This window comes from Pyricularia oryzae, chromosome 2, assembly GCF_000002495.2.
Source record: "Pyricularia oryzae 70-15 chromosome 2, whole genome shotgun sequence".
Taxonomy (NCBI): domain Eukaryota; kingdom Fungi; phylum Ascomycota; class Sordariomycetes; order Magnaporthales; family Pyriculariaceae; genus Pyricularia; species Pyricularia oryzae.
In genome coordinates, this window is record NC_017850.1 from 4,859,307 (window position 1) to 4,876,287 (window position 16,981).

Sequence of the window (16,981 nt, forward strand, 5' to 3'; positions counted from 1 at the left end):
TGATCTTAAATTTGATACTCATTAACCTCGAAGCCTGTATTTATGTGATTTTAGAGAAGATAATAGCCACTGTCTCAAGAATAAACTGACCCCAAAACCCGCCCACATATCCTATAGATAACCCGAATAACCGAGCACACGTACGCCTCGCACAAACATGTCAAGCTTTTCAGCGCGGGAATGTAGGCTGCTTGGCCAGCATGACCTGGACGCTTTCCCTTGCACCCTCCGTATTCCAAATGCCATCCGCGCCGCCGCGCCGCCACTCGTCGCCCGAAATGTCACCTCCGCGCACCGACTCGCCCCATATGATATCGAGATCCCGTTGCTGCGATGACAGCCAGCTTCTGATGAAATTGGTCGGGTCCTCACTCATCTGGGTGAAGAAGTGGTGTCGTAACTTGGACTCACCCACCGCGCCTACCAGCACCGCCAGCTGCTCGTCGAGCCGCGCAACCTCCTTGAGCATTGAAGCATATTCACTGGTCTGGGGGTTGTTCTGCTGTGTGCTGACTGGAATGAATGGGAACATGCGCGCGCGCAAAGGATCGTCCACCATAACTTGCACGTCGTAGATGGTTGGCGTGGGATTCTTGTGGAACTCCTCGTCCATCCGGATCGTGTAAGGCAGCTGGATGGGTGGCAGAGGCGCAAGGTGAAATTCGATGTGTTTGGCCAGGTTGACGATAAAATCGTGTTCTATGTCCTTGGGGGCGCTTCCGTCTTGCGTTTTGCTGGTGGGGTTGCCGTCCGGCGTCTTTCCAATGACCTGAAGATGCGGTGCACATGAGGTTAGCTATATGAAACATCGTCGGTCATCCACAACCTCGAACAACCCGTGAGGTCCTAGCACGCACCTTGCGCAACAAGTCATCACAGCGGAACCTGCGTTTCTCCTCGTCCTCCAACAAACCCATTAACCGAATGTAGTCCCAGAGTCGTATCAAGATCTCCTGTGGCGTACCCTCCTTCATGTCTACAATCTCCGCCAACGCTGGGCTAATCGCATATCTTTTGGGCTCTTCGGACCTCGTCAAGATGATTTTCACGTTGAGGTTGTCGTCACCACTTCGCTTGAATGTTATCTCATCAAAATCGGCTGCTGGTGGCAGTGGTGCCTTTGTCATTTGCGACTTTTGCTGTGGTAGTGCGGGCTTGCTCCATTCTATAATTTGTTCGGGTTGAGCGGCCGGATCGGCACCATGGCCTCGGTCGACAACCACGGAGAGGGAATCGAAGAAATGCGAAAACCTCGGGCGCGGGCCCTGTCCCGCCAAAGAAGAATTCTTTTCTTTGGCGGGAGAATCCGTGTCCATTCGGTCTGCTCCTTGCGCTTCCTCCTCATCCTTTTTTGCAGGCTCGGACCCGGATGCTGTGAGGTCGTCGTCATCGAGAAGGCGACCTTGAATCTTGAGACGATATGTGGAGTCGGAGCTCGCCGAGAAATCAAAGTTGTCTGCCGTTATGGCTGCCTGCCACGGTTGGTCGTCGACTGTGTTGCTGATCCAAATTCGCATCGTCTTGGAGCGCTTATGGCAGAAGGTAGGCTGATGTCAGTTCAGTGGCATAAAAGGACGAGACATCTCGAACCCCCCAGGCACGTACGTGACTACGCACACGCTTGCTCCTCTTACCTTTGGGTTTCTGCTCATCGAATCAACAATGTCTAGCCGCTTGCGCGACATTGTCGCGTCAAGTCGGCGCTCGTAGTCGCGCAAGTCCCTGTACCGTTGTACGCCGTCGCCAATGATTATGTCCTCGACCCCATCAGGCATAGTCTTATCGGTCGGCTTGCGCGCTTTGCGCTTTGCGGCCTCACTCGACTGGGCTTGGCGGCTCGGATCCATGGGCTGCATCTGCTGCGGGTTCATGGCCATCTGCGGATGCGCGCCGGCGGGCATCATTGGCATTTGGCCTGCGGCTATCGCCACGTTGCGTGAAGGCGCCATGGTCAGTATGGACAAAAAAGTCAAACCAGACGGTTTTGCTCCGCGGTCGAGAAATTCTAGTTCTTGACTGTTGCAAAGTGAAGGGGACAAGCAACGGGACTGGCACGTTTAGGTGTCTGCTTTGACTTTGGGTCTAGGCGCTCAAGAAGGTAGGATAGTCTGCCGCTTAGCATCCGAATGCGCCGAGAAGCCCGTTATTCTTCGGTAGCTGGGTAGCTAAGGCACAAGTCCAAGTCCCCATACAGCCAAGCCCGCGATTTAACTCGACCTGACTTGTCGACGCGAGGCGAATGCTGCAGTATCCGCAATAGTGAACACGGTCCCAGTTTTCATTAACAGCCGTGGCCCCAGGCAGGCGGGATTTGGCAACTTTGCAGTTTAGGAAGCAAAGTGGATATCAACAAGCAAGCAATGGATCGATTCATGGATAAGTTAAAAAAAAAGTCTACCAGACGACGACATACCGATTGCATGCCCAATGCTTGGGCCACGGCGCTGCCCGCCCATGTGTGGCTGCCTCGGTGGCACCTGCTGTGCATACGGGCGAAATTGTGGCTGCATCCTTACTGGGATTCGATGACGACCGATAGCATCAGGGGCTAGAGTCTAGAGTATGATATTGGAAAGATGTATAGATGCAAAAGAACTATCTGGTCTGTCGCGATAGCAATCGCTTTGCTGATCTTGCTGCGGGCCTCAACTCTAAGTTTGCGCCCGCGTCTTGCTTGATCGCGTTGGTCGCGTTTTGACAAAAAGGTCCTGTCACCTCAGGAGAGAGGAAGACGGACAGGAGTGGCCCACTTAAAAATCAGCTTTGGCCAACCAGACGATTGAAGCTCGGACCACCAGGCGGGCATTTTACGAATAAGGTACCAACCGTATAGGGACCCACCTGGCACTGTCAATTACCAAGAGGTACCTAGGGCAGGCGGGGCAGGGGAGGAGGCAGGTGAGTGAGGTAAACCGACCTCAGATAATGCGCCTTACACTATGATATGGAAACTACCTAAGGAACAATATTTGGATGCAAGGTGTATAGTTGAACTTGTACCGCAGCAAATATATGCATAATGAACACCCACCCCACCATGGCTCAAGCCAGTAAAGAAACACTGACTGTCCGAGTGGTGTGGGCGGTCGACAAAGAATGTACTCAGCATCCAATTAGGACAAATAAAACAGAGTGCAGCATAGTGACTGACGCCCTCGCTATGAAATGCCAAATTACAAAATGTTGTAGAAAATAAAGGTCAAAACAAAGAAATCAAACCCCATGGTCACCACGCTGCATTTCCAGTGAGAGCTGGGTCCTGCGGTCAACGTCAGGCGGGGAGGGGTGAATCGAACGGCAGAAGGGTTCCTACGGTATTCTCCTCTTCAGCCACGACGCCCAAATCTCGATCTGCCTGTTAGACTTTTTAACTTGTAAAAATTGTCCCATTACTGGGGTGTGCTGCGCAGCCCTCTAGAATGCTGCACCGAGCCCATTTTTAGATGCCCGCTTGCTGAACCGATTCCGCTTTCTCTCAGGCACCGGGTCCTGGTCCAAACTTGCCTGGCTCTTACTGAGTACCGCCGACCGACCGGACCTGTCGCTGACTGTGAAGCCGTCGCCATATTCCGGATAGGTTGCTCTCCCCCCCAGTGTACTGGCAGGACTCGACAAAGACGATGACATGTCACCAAACCCCCCATTGTCTCGCTCATGATTTCCAAGTGTATCTTGTGATAGAGCATAATCTCTGGCCCTCTCGAGAGACTCAATCCAGTCATCAACTGAGATCTTTCCCATATCTGTCGACTGTGATCCTTTTGGCTCTTCAAATACGTAGTGCACACCCCCCTTTGGTTGAGCAGGTTAGTCAATAACTGCTTCATCATGATGTAGTACAGATTATGGGAACGTTGCTGCGGCGAACCAGTGTACTTACTGTGTCAACGGTCCATACCGGCTGCCCCTTGACATCCACCTGTGATTTCCACATGCAGTCCGGGGCAAGTAGTGAGATCTCCGTCTTCGTTTTCTTCTCATCGCCGCCCGCGGGTGCCAGTACGATACGCCCGCTGGTTGTCACCATTACCAGGCGCTGTCTCTTCTTGGTGGTGCTTCCACCAAAAAACCTCGAAAGCTTTTTGTGTCCCTCTTCTCCCTTGCCATGGGGACTATTGGATATCGGCGAAGTGATCACCATTAGGTCACCAAGCTTCAGAATGCGCTCGTTGCTCCGCGTCAACACAGGTGACCAATCAAGGTCCAGTTGTGTTGGTGGCGGCAGCTCTGTTATGATCCTCCGTGCTTGAGGTTGCTGCGGTTGCTGTGACGCTTTTTGAGCTCCGTTGTTATGGTGATGGTTTTGCGGGTGTGCACCACGGGGGTTCATTGATTGTTGTGAGGCGGAGGAAACGCCGTTTAGACGAATGATATCAGGCTCCTGAGCAGGAGGAGCATATGGCCTCAGCCTTGGGGCTTTAGTCCTCCACAGATCCTTACCAATATATTGTCCGTCGAAAAACTCGTGGTTCCGGATGTGCTCTACCGTCAGCCTCCTGTTTGGGTCAAGCACTAGGCATCTTTCTACAAGATCTCGGGCAGTACTTGGAAAGCCATGGGGGAACTCGTACTCGAGTCCTACGATCTTCTGGAACGTGAGGTATTCGCTACCTCCTTTGAACGGCGGCCTCCCAGCTAGGAGCTGGTATATTATACAGCCAAAGGCCCATATGTCGCTAGCCTTGCTGGCGCTCTTGTCCGTCAGTAGCTCGGGACTGACATACTCGGCTGTACCCACGAAAGATGCCGCCCGTCCGTCGTCCGAGCCTCTCGCGCTTGCTGGACCTCTCTCCAGCATCTGTTGGGCCGTTGCTGCACGAGGGTCCGGTAGAAGCTTGGCAGTCCCGAAATCTGTTATCTTGACGTGCATGCGATCGTCCAGCAGTACATTTTCCGGTTTCAGATCGCGGTGTATGACGCCTCTCGAGTGCATGTAGTCGATTGCGTCAAGTATTTGGGCCCCATAGAATCTTGTGCACTCGATGTCGAACGTACCCGTCTTCTTCAAGACCCCAAGCAGCTCTCCGCCAGAGCAAAGGTCCAGTACGTAATATAGTGATGTCTCGTCCTGGAAGGTGTAATAGAGTCTCACGATGCCAGGGTGTTCTGTCAGTCTGTTGAGAGTATTCTTCTCGATGTTGACATATTTTATCTTCTTCTCCTTGATGATATGTTTCTTCTCCAGAACCTTGATGGCATACTCTTTGAGGTTCTGCTTGTCAGTAGCTAGGTAAACGGTGCTGTAGGAGCCCTCGCCGAGGACCCTGCCAAAGGAAAAGTCGCGGACACCCTTCCGCACAGACTTCATCACCGTCCTTCCATTGGCATCCACTTCTCTCTTGACACTGACAGCAGCTCCTCGCTCCTGCCACTCGACGCTGCTGGTCGGGAGTGGTAGTTCGGGGTTGCTCGAGGGTGCAGCCATCGGTATCCCTGGTATGGAGGCGTATCCCCCTCCCATGCCTTTGGAAGCTGTCCGACGAGGAGGAACGGGGGCGCCAGTAGAGGGTATCGATGAAGGCTGGCGTGGGCCGTTGTGATCTTTGACGCTTGGCTCGCGAGATATCCGATGGGGATCATACGGTCTCGAACCGGCGTTCGAAGCACTTCTCGAAGGAACACGGTATGCAGCCGAACTATCAGTGTTTGTCCTGTGCAAAATCTGTTCTGGATCGGTATACGCATAGGAATTGTAGATTGCGGAGCTCGGGCGAGGAGTTGCTGCGGGCGAGCGGGACTCGCTTGCGTATGGTTGGTGAAATGGCTGGTCCGCTGGATCGTTCAGCGACAAGTTTGGGTCTGTTTTGTTTACTGCTCCCTGCACAGACTGATTCGTCTGCTCGGCCCTGGCTGGCGAATAGGGGTCGGCTAGGATTTGTCGATCTTGTTGATTCGTGGAAGACTGGGCGAAGGAGGTATTCTCGACGAGGCTACCGCTCTTGGGGCTCGGAATGGCGTCGTCAGGATTGGCGATCCTCAGACCACCCAGGGCCTGAGAAAGGCTGAGGTCGCCGTTCATGACTGGGTCGACAGTCCAGGCGGCGGGACCGATCGGTAGGCCGCCTTGGCAGTTGTCTCGGGTCGATAATTAAAAGTCGATTGTGCGTGGGCTGGCCAAAAGATCGAAGACTGGGAGGCGGCCACGGCAACGTCCACTCACCGGCACTTCTGCACAGTTGCCGGTCGGAAAGTTAGAGAATGATGGTTGTTGAATGGAGGAATGACACGATGTAGACATGGACGTAGAATCGAGATTGAGGCGGTCCGCAACAAGTCGGATGCGTTGCGGTGGATCGACTTTGACCTTATTAACATAGATGTTTTGTCAAGACAGGTAGGTAGGTACGTGTATATACGCAGGCAGGTAAGATTCTCTCTGGTTTGTGGTGGTGGTCGTCGTTGGCCGTCAATGCACTCCTACCAACGAACAACTCTCGACTCACGGCCCCGGGTGGGGGTGTTCCTCCGCACTATCCCAACCCGCCCTTGGAGTATTATCTAGGTCCTCTGGGGGCATTCGGGACCCTGTCCTAGGGCTCCAGATTATTCGTTGAAGAAGCCAAGCGGGCAGGCAGGCAGGCCGGAGAGCGAGGACGGTGATAATTGTCCCCATACGCCAGCAAACAGACAAATGGGGAAACTCTAGATCAGGATGCGATGCAGTGTAGTAGTGGCGGCAGTAGGCTGTTGAGCCGAGCAGAGACGCAATGGCCAGGGACCTAAGGTACCTAGGGCGAATTGTATCCGTACCTTCGTGGTGGTAGTGGTGCAGCAGTGCGTGCCCGGGATCGCATGCACAGTAAAGTACGCACTCCCGGTCCGCGTTACACCACACCCCAAAAAAATCAAGAAATGAGCGAACGGCTGACCAAGCTTCAATTCTTGTGTGTTTAGGAGTTCGACTAGTTCTAGCAGTAAGGAAAAAAATCTTCGTGAGAGGAAGAAACAGTGCGAGCACAGCCTTGGCTCTCCAGCTCCTCAGGCTGCAGATCAATGGAATGCGACGGTAGCGAAATAGGCAGGGTACAAAGTTTGGCCCAAAACGAATGCCACGACTGATGACGGTTCGACCATTCAAGCCCCATGGATTGACAGCCACTTGCGAACAACTTCTCCCGCCAACTGTCTCCAAGGGCAAGACAAAGTTGGGGCTTGGTCGAGTTTCGGATGGCTGCAGAAACTAGCGCTAATTTGATTGGTGCAAATGTACAACAACTTCCCCACTACCTCTGACCAAACGAACCTTGACCGCACTGTAATCATCTGAAGGTAGGTAGGCAGGTACTTTACATTAGCAAAGGATATAACAGTGATGAATATCATTTTGTGTATAGGTAGGTATGCATAGTAGGTGTGTACCTACCTAGGTAGTTAGGTAGGCACATTAACCTAAGATTTGTACCTTACTCTTTACCCTATTCGGGGATTAAGGAACGTTCGGCAAGTTTGAGTATCGCTTTACTTTTGACATGACTAGACTACCTTGAGTACCTACCTAGGTAGGTAGGTAGGTATTTGGGTTAGCCTTGGTTCCATATGTTGAGTTGTGCAAATCAGTTCCATTTGCGCATTTTCAATCAATATTCTCGCACCTCCACCAGTCTCGCTGTCTGTAACACTATCCACTGCTCCATTGCTCCAATATATGAGAACCAGATCATCAAGGGGCAAACGGTGGTTGGTCCATATCGTACACTTGTTTTGATTGAGAGATGAAGAAGAAATGCCCACGATACGGTTCCAGCAGTGGAAGCTGGCTTGGGTGGGTTCGGCACATATATAGGTTAGGTACCTTAGGTTGCTTGCCTTAGGTAAGGTATGTACCTAGGTAGAGGTAGGTTGGTAAGGATTGACAATGTTCATATATCCGGCTGGGACAGAAACCGAAAAATACAACAAGTTCCAACAAGCCCTTGCTCATGCGAACTGCACTACTACTTCAAGTACCTTGGCTACACGGGCAGATAAGCTACCTAGGCAGCCAGACGCCTACCGATAAACATTTTATCCAGGTCTTGTTTGTGAGGAAACCCCCCGTTTTGTTCACCTAACTACATGGGTACCTGCCCGGTATCGACCTGTATGAGGCACCTTGCCTGTTTGTGACGTGACCTACGGTACCTACCTTAGCTACCTTCCATTCTCCGGCCGTCCTGTCCTTGCCGAGATCGAAGGTGCTCTTTCCCAGAACAACACGTTAATTATCAGATAGTTCGCCTTCAATAACATAGAGGAAACTGTCGAGCTAAGCGGCTCGAAAGAATGACTGCATCAGTTTCGATGTAGTGTTCCCACAATAGACACAGCTCGGTCGGTCGATTGACGTGGAACGGAGTCTTTACCTAAGCACAGTTTCCATATCATTTGCAGCTCAACAGCCTCAAAATGCTTCGGCGTCCACCTACCGCCATCGTTATAGTTGCATCTGAAGTAAGGGCCTACGAGGAGCGCCGGCAGGCTCGGCGTCATGCTTTCCAATCAGGCAATAGCATCAAGTCCGTGTCCGAGGTTGAGAGCAACGATCCAGAACGAAACTCGTCATCTCCCGGTGCCGATGTAAAGACTGGTGGTTCGGATACGAACGACTTTAGCGATGCTCTCGCACCATCTCCTGACCCATCAGTCCTGGGAAATGGCGAGCAGGATGAGCTGGCTAAAGCTTTGAACAACCTTGCCCAAGGTCGTAGTATAATCTTCGAAAGCCCGTCATTGTCGGTTCGTCTCAAAGCCACGCAGCCAGATGGGACTGTATTTCCATCGGAGGACAACTCATTGATCCCTGACACTCCTATCCCAAGGATGGAGGATCTGGATGAACAGCCTACAGCAAATGAAGCTTCGGAGTCGCATCAAATTGAAATGGGACTTAGAACACAGCGACATTCTATACGCTCGTCAAGACACATGTCTTTGGACATGACTTTGTCAACGCCGCCTGCTTCGCATTCGACGATGCCTGGGTCGCCATCGTCGCTCCCTCGGGTTTCCTGGCTGAACACGAGGTCTGTGCAGAGACATGCTACTGTGAGTTCAGCCTTGAGTCCAAAGCTGGTTGAAAATGGTGCGTACCCAGATGTTGATTGTCAAATCGATAATACGGGAGTAGGAAGCATCGCCTGTTACTGTGTCGCCACGCAGCAATTATAGGGTGAGAGAGCCGCCAGAGACCCCACCGCGCAGCTCCTCCCTTCAGGCTGGAGGCCTAGAAAGTTTGCCCTCAAGCGGCGCTCCAGAACGCTCAGCGAGCCATCGCCCAAGACCACCAGTTGTCATTTTGAGATCCCTGGAATCTAGTATTCATGCGGCGTTGAATGCCCCGCAAGTTATGGGAGAATCCAGTGCGTTGTATACAGATGTAGCACAGCCGAGCTCGTCGTCATCACTGCAACTCGACGGCAACCACGACTTCCAGATCTACAATGACGAACTACCCGCAGACCAGCAACCGCAAACACCGCAGAATCTGCCTGAGGCTCGGCACAGTGGTCGCCTAGGGGCTGCGTTGACAGCCCCCGTCACTCGGATTGGTGTGGTACAAGATTCTGCGGCCGCGACAGCCAGGGCTGCAATAGCACTTGTTACTCCTACCACTGCTAGCAGACGAGAGCGACCAAGACGTGAGCAGAGCCCGCCGGGTCTTAACACCCCGGGATTTAGGGGTCTATACGGAGGATTGGAGAACACTGACGATGCGGTGCTGTATGAAGCTGGCTACAGAATGACCAATCACGGCAGTAGGCACTTGGAAGCCGAGGGTAACCAAGAGGAGAGACGCTAAGGGGGTCAGTAATTATTGCTTTATCGTTTGTGCCAACCACGCTACCTCGCCCGCAATCGTACATACTACGACCACCCACCCACAACGTAAAAATCGTGTAAAAGAAGGTTTTGTTGTGATACAGGGCTCGTCAATTCGCACCAGTAAGGTTTGTGTGGCAAGACAAAAACATTATGGAAGAGGCCTAAACACTACCGTCCAATAGCGCGCAGACTGGCCCACTCAAGCTCCTTGGTGGTATGCTGATAGGTTGCTGGAAGGCATCACACACATTGACATTCATTGACCTCAGCCGATCTGGAATGCCATCTCAATGTGCTGGTAGTTCGAGAAGGTTTGGAAGAATGGTCCAGATTGGGCAAATAGAGATTTGTTCAGAAGACAAGTTCATGTGTGGCACAATGACTTGTGTTGATGCGCATATTCCATAACTTTGCTAATAAAATGACATTTTAAACTCTAAAGATTAGAATAGATCAGCAAGGTTCTGGGAGCCTGAGGCATGAAAGCTGGCAGATGATTAAAAGCCTGAGGCAGCAAGCAGAACGGAGATGATGGAAAATGATTTTGAGGCTGACCAGGGCCTTCATTATCACTACTGTCAGGGATGACGGGATAAAATTATCCGATCATTGGCTAGGCTTACCCAAGACTGGCCAAGACTGGGTGCGTTTACTATTTACATGGCACCGCGCAGCCACGAAGTCTCGTTCGTAGCACTCGGACATGGGAGCAGCCGGGGTAGCCGATAGAATATTTTGCTTACGGTACGCTTGCTAGGTTTGTCAGGCAAACTAGTACCAACGGCAACCCCTGCCCTGCATTACCTCAAGTTTTTTTTTTTTTTTCGTAGCTGCTCTCACAGGTGACAGCTGACTACCATACCACAAAGCCCGTCACCCTGTCGGCAGCTGGCAAGGAACCGGGAGCTAATACAGCCGAAAGCTGCAGTACAATTGGTTGCTTCCACAGCGACCGGCCGATCAAAGTCTGAGGCCCCACTTAATCTGGCCCTGCAAGTTGCAACTGACAAAGCGCCTCACGCAAAGAATCTCCCGGCCCCGGATGCCTGCAGCAAGACCACTAGCCAATGATGAGCCCGGATCACGGCCTTAAAGTGTGGAAACAGTGTGACACTGTTACAGTATCAAGGGCTCGTTCCCTTCCCCAACTTGCAGGAGCTCCGACGCCTCAAGCTTGGCTGGTAGCATTGTAAGCCTCTTGTTAGTGTCAGACGCAGCAGTGGCTGGCATTTCGCTGTGGAGCCAGATAGCATCATAACAGCTCCACCAGCGAGGTACCAGCAAGGGAGCTCTTTCCAGTTTCCATCTCCATGTACTGTACTGTAGTGTAGGTAATGTAGGTAGGTTGTTGCTACTTCCTCTCACGAATCGCACCTCGTGCTATTTGCCCTTTTTGCGCCGCCCGTTACATCTCTCTCACTTCCTTCTTCCGCGTCCTGCCACCATAAGTTCCGCTGCTTCCCCCTCGCACACTTGTCTCGAGATCCCTTCACCTTTTTCCCTTTTACCTCACTCTTCCACCCAGACTGCATTGACCAATTTGGGTTCTCATTATATACTCTTTGTTAAGAGTTCCAGCACGCCTACTATTTATCCCTCTACCACCGGGACTTACTTTGGTACAACACCCGCGCCGGCCTCGTCGTCCTACCGCCGTCACCGCGTCGTCCACGTCCTCGCCCAGACCCCGGGCCTTTAAGTGCACTGCTGTCACTTATCCCCACGTTCTGCAATTTGTCTCCCTCTATCTCATATTTTTTGCCCTGAGACATCAAAGTCTACCTGCCTTAATCATCTTAGTTTATCCTCCTACATTTCCATCTGCCCCCAGACCATCTACTGGCCTTCAATCGCTCTGCTCCACATTGTCCATTTACAACGCGCTTATCTTTACGTGACCCGCGTCGATCTAACTTGACCATAGCACATACCTGCACCAGATCACCCATCACAGCACCCATCGTTCGATTCTAACTGCCATCTTATTTTGATCTCAACAGATTTAGCCCACAATGGCGTCGTTTGGTCGTACATCCTCGCCAGTCCTCACCATGCCGCTCCAATCACCCTTTCAATCTCCTTTCGGTAGACCACCCTTCACACATCAGTCATCTTCGCTCAGCCAGCCGGCTCCATGGGCCAGTGCACTTGCGCAGAACGCGGCTCAGGCTCCTAGGGGTCGCAAACGCTCTCGTGATGAGGCGGCAGTCAACCTCGACTCGCCGGAAAAGGTGCCTCCGCCCGTCGTTACTCCCCAGGAAGATGAAGACGAGTGGGAGTACGGCCCTGGCATGATACTTATCAAGAAGAATTCGCGCTATGTCAACGATGCCTCAACGCAGTCCGGCACATGGATTGAGGAGCAGAAAGCCAGAGATGAGGCACGCAAACTCGAAGAGGCCCTCGCATTGCAACAACAAGCTCAAGAACGTCCCTCGCTGCGAAGTCACAAATCGTCGCGTCTAGACATGTCTTCAGTCACGCTCTCTGCTCGTGCGGACTCGTCTCCAGTCCGGTCAAGCCCTGGTCGCGATGTCTCGGATCCGTCTTCGGCCACCGACTCTCCTGCACAGCCTGTTGTGGATGACTTCACTATGCATCTTGGGATCGGCTGGGGCCGCATCAGCGACGCACTTGAATCTGCTGCGCGAGGTTGGGCTAAATACATCGAGAACCACTATCAACTCAGCAACGTCGTCATCAGACTCGAGAGCCGCGGCCTTGAATCCTACCTGGTCCAAGCCAACGAGGGCTACTTCCTGTTTGCTGAAAACCTTAAACAAGGTCGCCTAGTCAGCCAAGACGCGACGCGTGCTTTTCAAAACCTGAAGGCTTCGCCCCCGATCTTCGACAGTGTGGAAGTAATGACAGCAGCCGAATCGCCTCGGCCCACACAAATAGAGTCGGCGGCGACGGCGATCGGTTCTCGCACGGATGTGCAAATGGATTTAAGCTGAATGGCTTCAGTGACTTTGACTGGTGTTGTGCGGGTGGGGTTGCTGCATGGGAGTTTGGGATGGCGTTTGGGATGGCTTTTTTTAAACCGGCAAGGTAAATCAAAGCACTCGGAACTTGGCTTGCTTGCTCTTCGTTCAATCTTGGGGACACAGCATCCGCAAATCTTTTTAACTGTATTACTACATACGATTAGCTTTCGAAATCAGCGCTTGCAACCGTACGGCGGCGTAATAAAAAGTTATGAAATGCATGTTTTCTTTCAATTACTTTCATGCCGATATTGTGATGTAAACGAAGAGGAAAAAAAAAAGTTTGTAACTGTTGATAGGGAAACTCGTTGAGCAGGAGACTCGACCCTCGGAACAGCATGGCCTATCGCATTGACTTCCAAAGTGCCCCCAGGTGCTTCCAAGTGAGCAAGAAATTTTTCATGTATGCCTGAGGCTGTAAGAATTCTGACTCGGTCGCCAGCGAATTTGACTGATGGTCCGAATAATGACTTGCAGCCAATGAAAAGCAAATGTAAGCTGGGCGGCGACAATTGGACACGATGCGGCTAGAATGATGAATGATCCTCGTTAACAAGGACAGCCCTTCAACATGTCGTCTAACATCAGGATGTGGGGATCGAAAAGAAAAAAAAATCAAAAGAAAGAAGTTTCCGGTCCCTGAAAGCCTGGCAAGCCTGGTGCGGGAGTAAGTCGCGTTGCTGCAGCAATTGAGTTATTACTTCAAGACGGGGCGTCTACCAGACGAAAGACCTCGGTGCATTACCGGTTGTCGGTGGTGTGTAACCCCCGTTGAATAACTTTCGTTTTTTCGTGGTATCTCTGATGAAGACCGTTTAGAATCCCGTTGGTCCAATATGAAGATAGGATAATTAGTACTGTAGACTAATCAGGTGGTTTACCGTAGTAGGTACATGAGGTGGTTTTAGGTAACATTGGAGCTTCTACTCCAAAATTGGTTGGTTTCTTGGGGCTGTCTTACATAGTAGACTCTTAGGTGAGTCCCCACCAATCAAAAGACCAAGGAAACGAAATCTCTCAACAGCAAAAACTTCAGGTGGCAACACCGTTCCTCTTCCCCACCTATCCTCGCCAAGAAGCTGATGCTTCGAGACTGGCCGGCTTACAGTGCGGTACTGTACTCCCTGATAGGCTTGTGATTGCTTTCCCCGTGTCGGAAGCAGAGCGGCGACCACCCACCACCACCGTCACTGTCCGGAGTACCAGGAACAGGTAGGGGAAAGAACCTGGCAGGACCCCTGGCAGGTCTCTCACTTGCACTGCACGCTTGTCCAACGGAGGCGAATGTAGTACAGCTGCATGCAACATGTTGCACCACGGTAGGTCCCAGTGGGTGCCATCCATCCACTCAGCAAACAGCAGCTCTTCAATTTTGCCTCAGTATCGGGTTTTGCTAGCCTGCCCAGAAGTGGTCCTGCTAGGTTTTTCTTTTCTTTTTTTTCCTCTTTTTTTTTCTACCTCTCTTCTCCCTTGCAGGGCAAACTCATCGTTCAGAGGCCTCCGTTCCCCTTGCTGCTTGCATACTAGCGTTGCAGTAACGAGACCATACAACAGCTTTACGTAGCTGTCTTTTGATTCGATAACCTGCAGAACACTAGACTTAATAATTTCCCTACGTGTGGGGAAGCAAGAAGAAAATGAATAGATAACTGGACGCATGCAGTTATGTACTTTTTTAATTTTTAATTTTTAATTTTTGTTTTTTGTTTTTTTAACACAACCCAAAGTTAACTCTGTTCTTTGTTTTTTTTTTTTTTTTTTTTTTTGTTTGCTCTACTTTTCTTCTTTTACTGCATTTGGCACATGTGGCCTATCGCCTCAACAGCGCTTGCAACATAGCAAACGTGAACAGCGGGGTTGGCCCGATATCAGGGATATCCCCCCTTGCCATCGCACGAGCAACGGGCGCAAAGGCAGTATTCAAGGAAACTCGGCCCCACTTCAGATGCGTCTTGAGCTGCCTGCACTGCCGGACGCGACGCTCTGCTGTGCGGTGCGACCAAGAGTCAAACCACAACAACCGAGCTACGTTGGGTGTAGCAAAGCAAAGCTGCCTTAGCTCAGCAGTTCTCAGCGCTTAACTGTACTTTGTTACCAGGTAGCAGAATCAAAGAGGCGTATAAGCGCAAAAAAAAAAAAAAGAAAAAAAGAGAAAGACGATACACCACACAAAGGCAGCCTAACACCACGGACAGATAGCGTTTGGCGCCAGTAAAGCTCCCTCGGGAGCTTGTCATTTTCTTGACATAACGACCCTCACCTTCCAGCGACACGCCGCGGTGACGGCTGGCTGTACCCATGGTATCACAGCCGGACCATCAATCGCTGGCAGTCCGGGGCCCATCGTCAGTGGTTGGGGTCGAGGGTTATCGAGGCGGCGACCGGCACGAATACTACAACCACCGAGACAGAGACAGACATGACAGACACGGTGGGGGCGGGGGCTCCAGCTCTCGCTCTTCGATGTCGCGATCGCGCCGATACAACAGATCCCACGCCGGTGGTGTCTCGACAGTGCCATTAAACGAATTTCCTATATTCAGTCATTCGGGCGACGTCGAGATAATCGTCGCGGTCGAGTCCGGTCACGAGAACCGCTACCTGCTGCACCGTCATACTTTGACCCGCTGCTCTGGCTTCTTTGAGGCTTCTACCAGCAGCGAATGGTCTCGCGCCCAAAACGTACCGGCCTTGTCGCCTTTGCCGACTTCTCCCGAGGGTGGTGCTCCGCTGCTCGCGCAAGGGACAGAGTTAGCAAGAGTAGAACGGGAGGGGAGGATCGGCGGCGGCTCTTCTTCAGGTTCGAGCGAGCAAAACGGGGCAGTTGCAGGACAGCAGCAGCAAGGGGGAGCAACCAGAAAAAGATGGCGCTACGAACTAGATCTTGGCGCAGGTCCCAACGACATACCCATGTTGGTGCAAAAGGAGGAAAGCAAGACACCCGTCACGGAGCGCTTGCCGCCTACCAACTCCCTGTTTGGTGGTGGCATGGGATCATCTAGTACATCGTCACGCAAGCACGCCTCGGCAGCACCACCGACATCGAACCACAGCTTCTTCCGCTCAGTCGCAAATTTGAGCTTGACCCATCACCGACCACAATGCTCATCATCTGCCATCGCTGCAGCTCCCAATTTGCCAGCGCCGTCCCAAGCAGAGCAAGACATACTGCGCGACTATGACAACCTATTCCGCATAATGTATAACTACCCACCACTTCTTGATGGCATCAACATTGCCGATGCCTACGTTCAATGTAAATCCCTACTTGCACTCGCCGACCAGTACGACGCTTTGCCAGTTGTGGGCCCGCGGGTCGACCACCATCTACTGCAGTTCCAGTCTAGGCTCTGGAGGCAGATCGCAAAATACCCCATCAGCTATCTTCGTTTGGGCTACCTGGCCCGCTCTCGCATCATATTCCAGGAGGCATTGATCCACGTTGTCGGACAGTGGCCTGCAGGCGAGCGCAGCTTGCGCGCTGCTCTGCCGCCTGTCGTCATCGACCTCATCGAGGACAAAGCCGACGAACTCGAGGAGACCGTCTCGCGTATTGAGTCGAGACTGTTCCGTCTGGGGCTCACTACCCGTGCCGGTGAGCGCGTCAACCCGTCCACCGCATATCTCGACTGGCTGGCCATTAGTTTGTTTCGGCAATGGCTAGCAGACAACATGTCACCGCCACCGCAGCCTCCCCCTCCTGACCGACGTACTGGGGGTTCATCATCTTCGTCCTCACGGGATGGACATTTGACCTCTCGTGGTCGGCCGTCTCGTGACGGGGGCGCCCATCGCGGCTACGACGACAATAACCACGTAACCACCGTAATGCTGCCCCCGGCGGCCCCGCCACCCCTCGCCACCCTTGGGCGTACGTACCGCACACTGGGGTCGACGACCAGCGTCGCTTTCCTGGGTCATGACGAATGCAAACGTTTCCTCAAGCTGAGCGGTGAGCTTTACAGTCGCGAGAACCTGCGGCGGTTCGAGAGGCGCGTTGACGAGCTCAAGGCCATGGCGAGGGAGGTCGTACGTCCCTTGATGGGTAGCGGACTCGAACTTGACGTTTCGGCCGGTGCAGGCGGTGGCAGCAAGGGGGGCGACCATTCTGCCGTCACATACCTCACCTGCATAAGACTTTCCGACCGCGATCTGCCATGGGATGTGGATGATTGACGGCCGAGATACGGTGG

The 16,981-nt window shown here is 52.4% G+C and overlaps 5 protein-coding genes across 5 annotated transcripts; 2 read left to right on the top strand and 3 right to left on the bottom strand.

The window, feature by feature from the left end:
* MGG_01794 (uncharacterized protein) lies at nucleotides 1–2,708 on the bottom strand. Its single transcript, XM_003714754.1, has 4 exons — nucleotides 2,414–2,708; nucleotides 1,635–1,921; nucleotides 858–1,529; nucleotides 1–769 (listed from the first exon to the last, which is right to left on the bottom strand). The coding sequence occupies exons 1-4, from the start codon at nucleotides 2,508–2,510 to the stop codon at nucleotides 170–172; spliced, it is 1,656 nt and encodes a 551-aa protein (XP_003714802.1). The 5' UTR covers nucleotides 2,511–2,708; the 3' UTR covers nucleotides 1–169.
* Nucleotides 2,709–2,843: 135 nt separating this feature from the next.
* On the bottom strand, nucleotides 2,844–7,047 carry MGG_01795 (AGC/PDK1 protein kinase). The gene is made up of 2 exons (XM_003714755.1): nucleotides 3,881–7,047; nucleotides 2,844–3,792 (listed from the first exon to the last, which is right to left on the bottom strand). Exons 1-2 carry the CDS (start codon nucleotides 6,017–6,019, stop codon nucleotides 3,415–3,417), a joined length of 2,517 nt encoding a protein of 838 aa, XP_003714803.1. The 5' UTR covers nucleotides 6,020–7,047; the 3' UTR covers nucleotides 2,844–3,414.
* A 1,338-nt stretch (nucleotides 7,048–8,385) lies between these two features.
* On the top strand, nucleotides 8,386–9,778 carry MGG_01796 (uncharacterized protein; the record flags this gene model as incomplete). The annotated part of the gene is made up of 3 exons (XM_003714756.1): nucleotides 8,386–8,748; nucleotides 8,871–9,002; nucleotides 9,107–9,778. The coding sequence occupies 3 exons, from the start codon at nucleotides 8,386–8,388 to the stop codon at nucleotides 9,776–9,778; spliced, it is 1,167 nt and encodes a 388-aa protein (XP_003714804.1).
* Nucleotides 9,779–11,162: 1,384 nt separating this feature from the next.
* On the bottom strand, nucleotides 11,163–13,697 carry MGG_15769 (uncharacterized protein; the record flags this gene model as incomplete). The annotated part of the gene is made up of 4 exons (XM_003714757.1): nucleotides 13,027–13,697; nucleotides 12,534–12,938; nucleotides 11,417–12,478; nucleotides 11,163–11,359 (listed from the first exon to the last, which is right to left on the bottom strand). Exons 3-4 carry the CDS (start codon nucleotides 11,571–11,573, stop codon nucleotides 11,163–11,165), a joined length of 354 nt encoding a protein of 117 aa, XP_003714805.1. The 5' UTR covers nucleotides 11,574–12,478; nucleotides 12,534–12,938; nucleotides 13,027–13,697.
* A 1,389-nt stretch (nucleotides 13,698–15,086) lies between these two features.
* On the top strand, nucleotides 15,087–16,964 carry MGG_01799 (uncharacterized protein; the record flags this gene model as incomplete). Its single annotated transcript, XM_003714758.1, has 1 exon — nucleotides 15,087–16,964. One exon carries the CDS (start codon nucleotides 15,087–15,089, stop codon nucleotides 16,962–16,964), a length of 1,878 nt encoding a protein of 625 aa, XP_003714806.1.
* Nucleotides 16,965–16,981: the final 17 nt, after the last annotated feature.

Excerpts from the sequence above, each read along its gene's own strand:
- MGG_01794 (XM_003714754.1), bottom strand. The coding sequence starts at position 2,510 with ATGCAGCCACAATTTCGCCCGTATGCACAGCAGGTGCCACCGAGGCAG. Across the intron at positions 1,922-2,413 it reads AAGCATTGGGCATGCAATCG|CCGCAGGCCAAATGCCAATG; the intron begins GTATGTCGTCGT and ends ACGTGGCGATAG. Across the intron at positions 1,530-1,634 it reads CGATGAGCAGAAACCCAAAG|CGCTCCAAGACGATGCGAAT; the intron begins GTAAGAGGAGCA and ends TTCTGCCATAAG.
- MGG_01795 (XM_003714755.1), bottom strand. The coding sequence starts at position 6,019 with ATGAACGGCGACCTCAGCCTTTCTCAGGCCCTGGGTGGTCTGAGGATC. Across the intron at positions 3,793-3,880 it reads CGGTATGGACCGTTGACACA|GGGGGTGTGCACTACGTATT; the intron begins GTAAGTACACTG and ends GCTCAACCAAAG.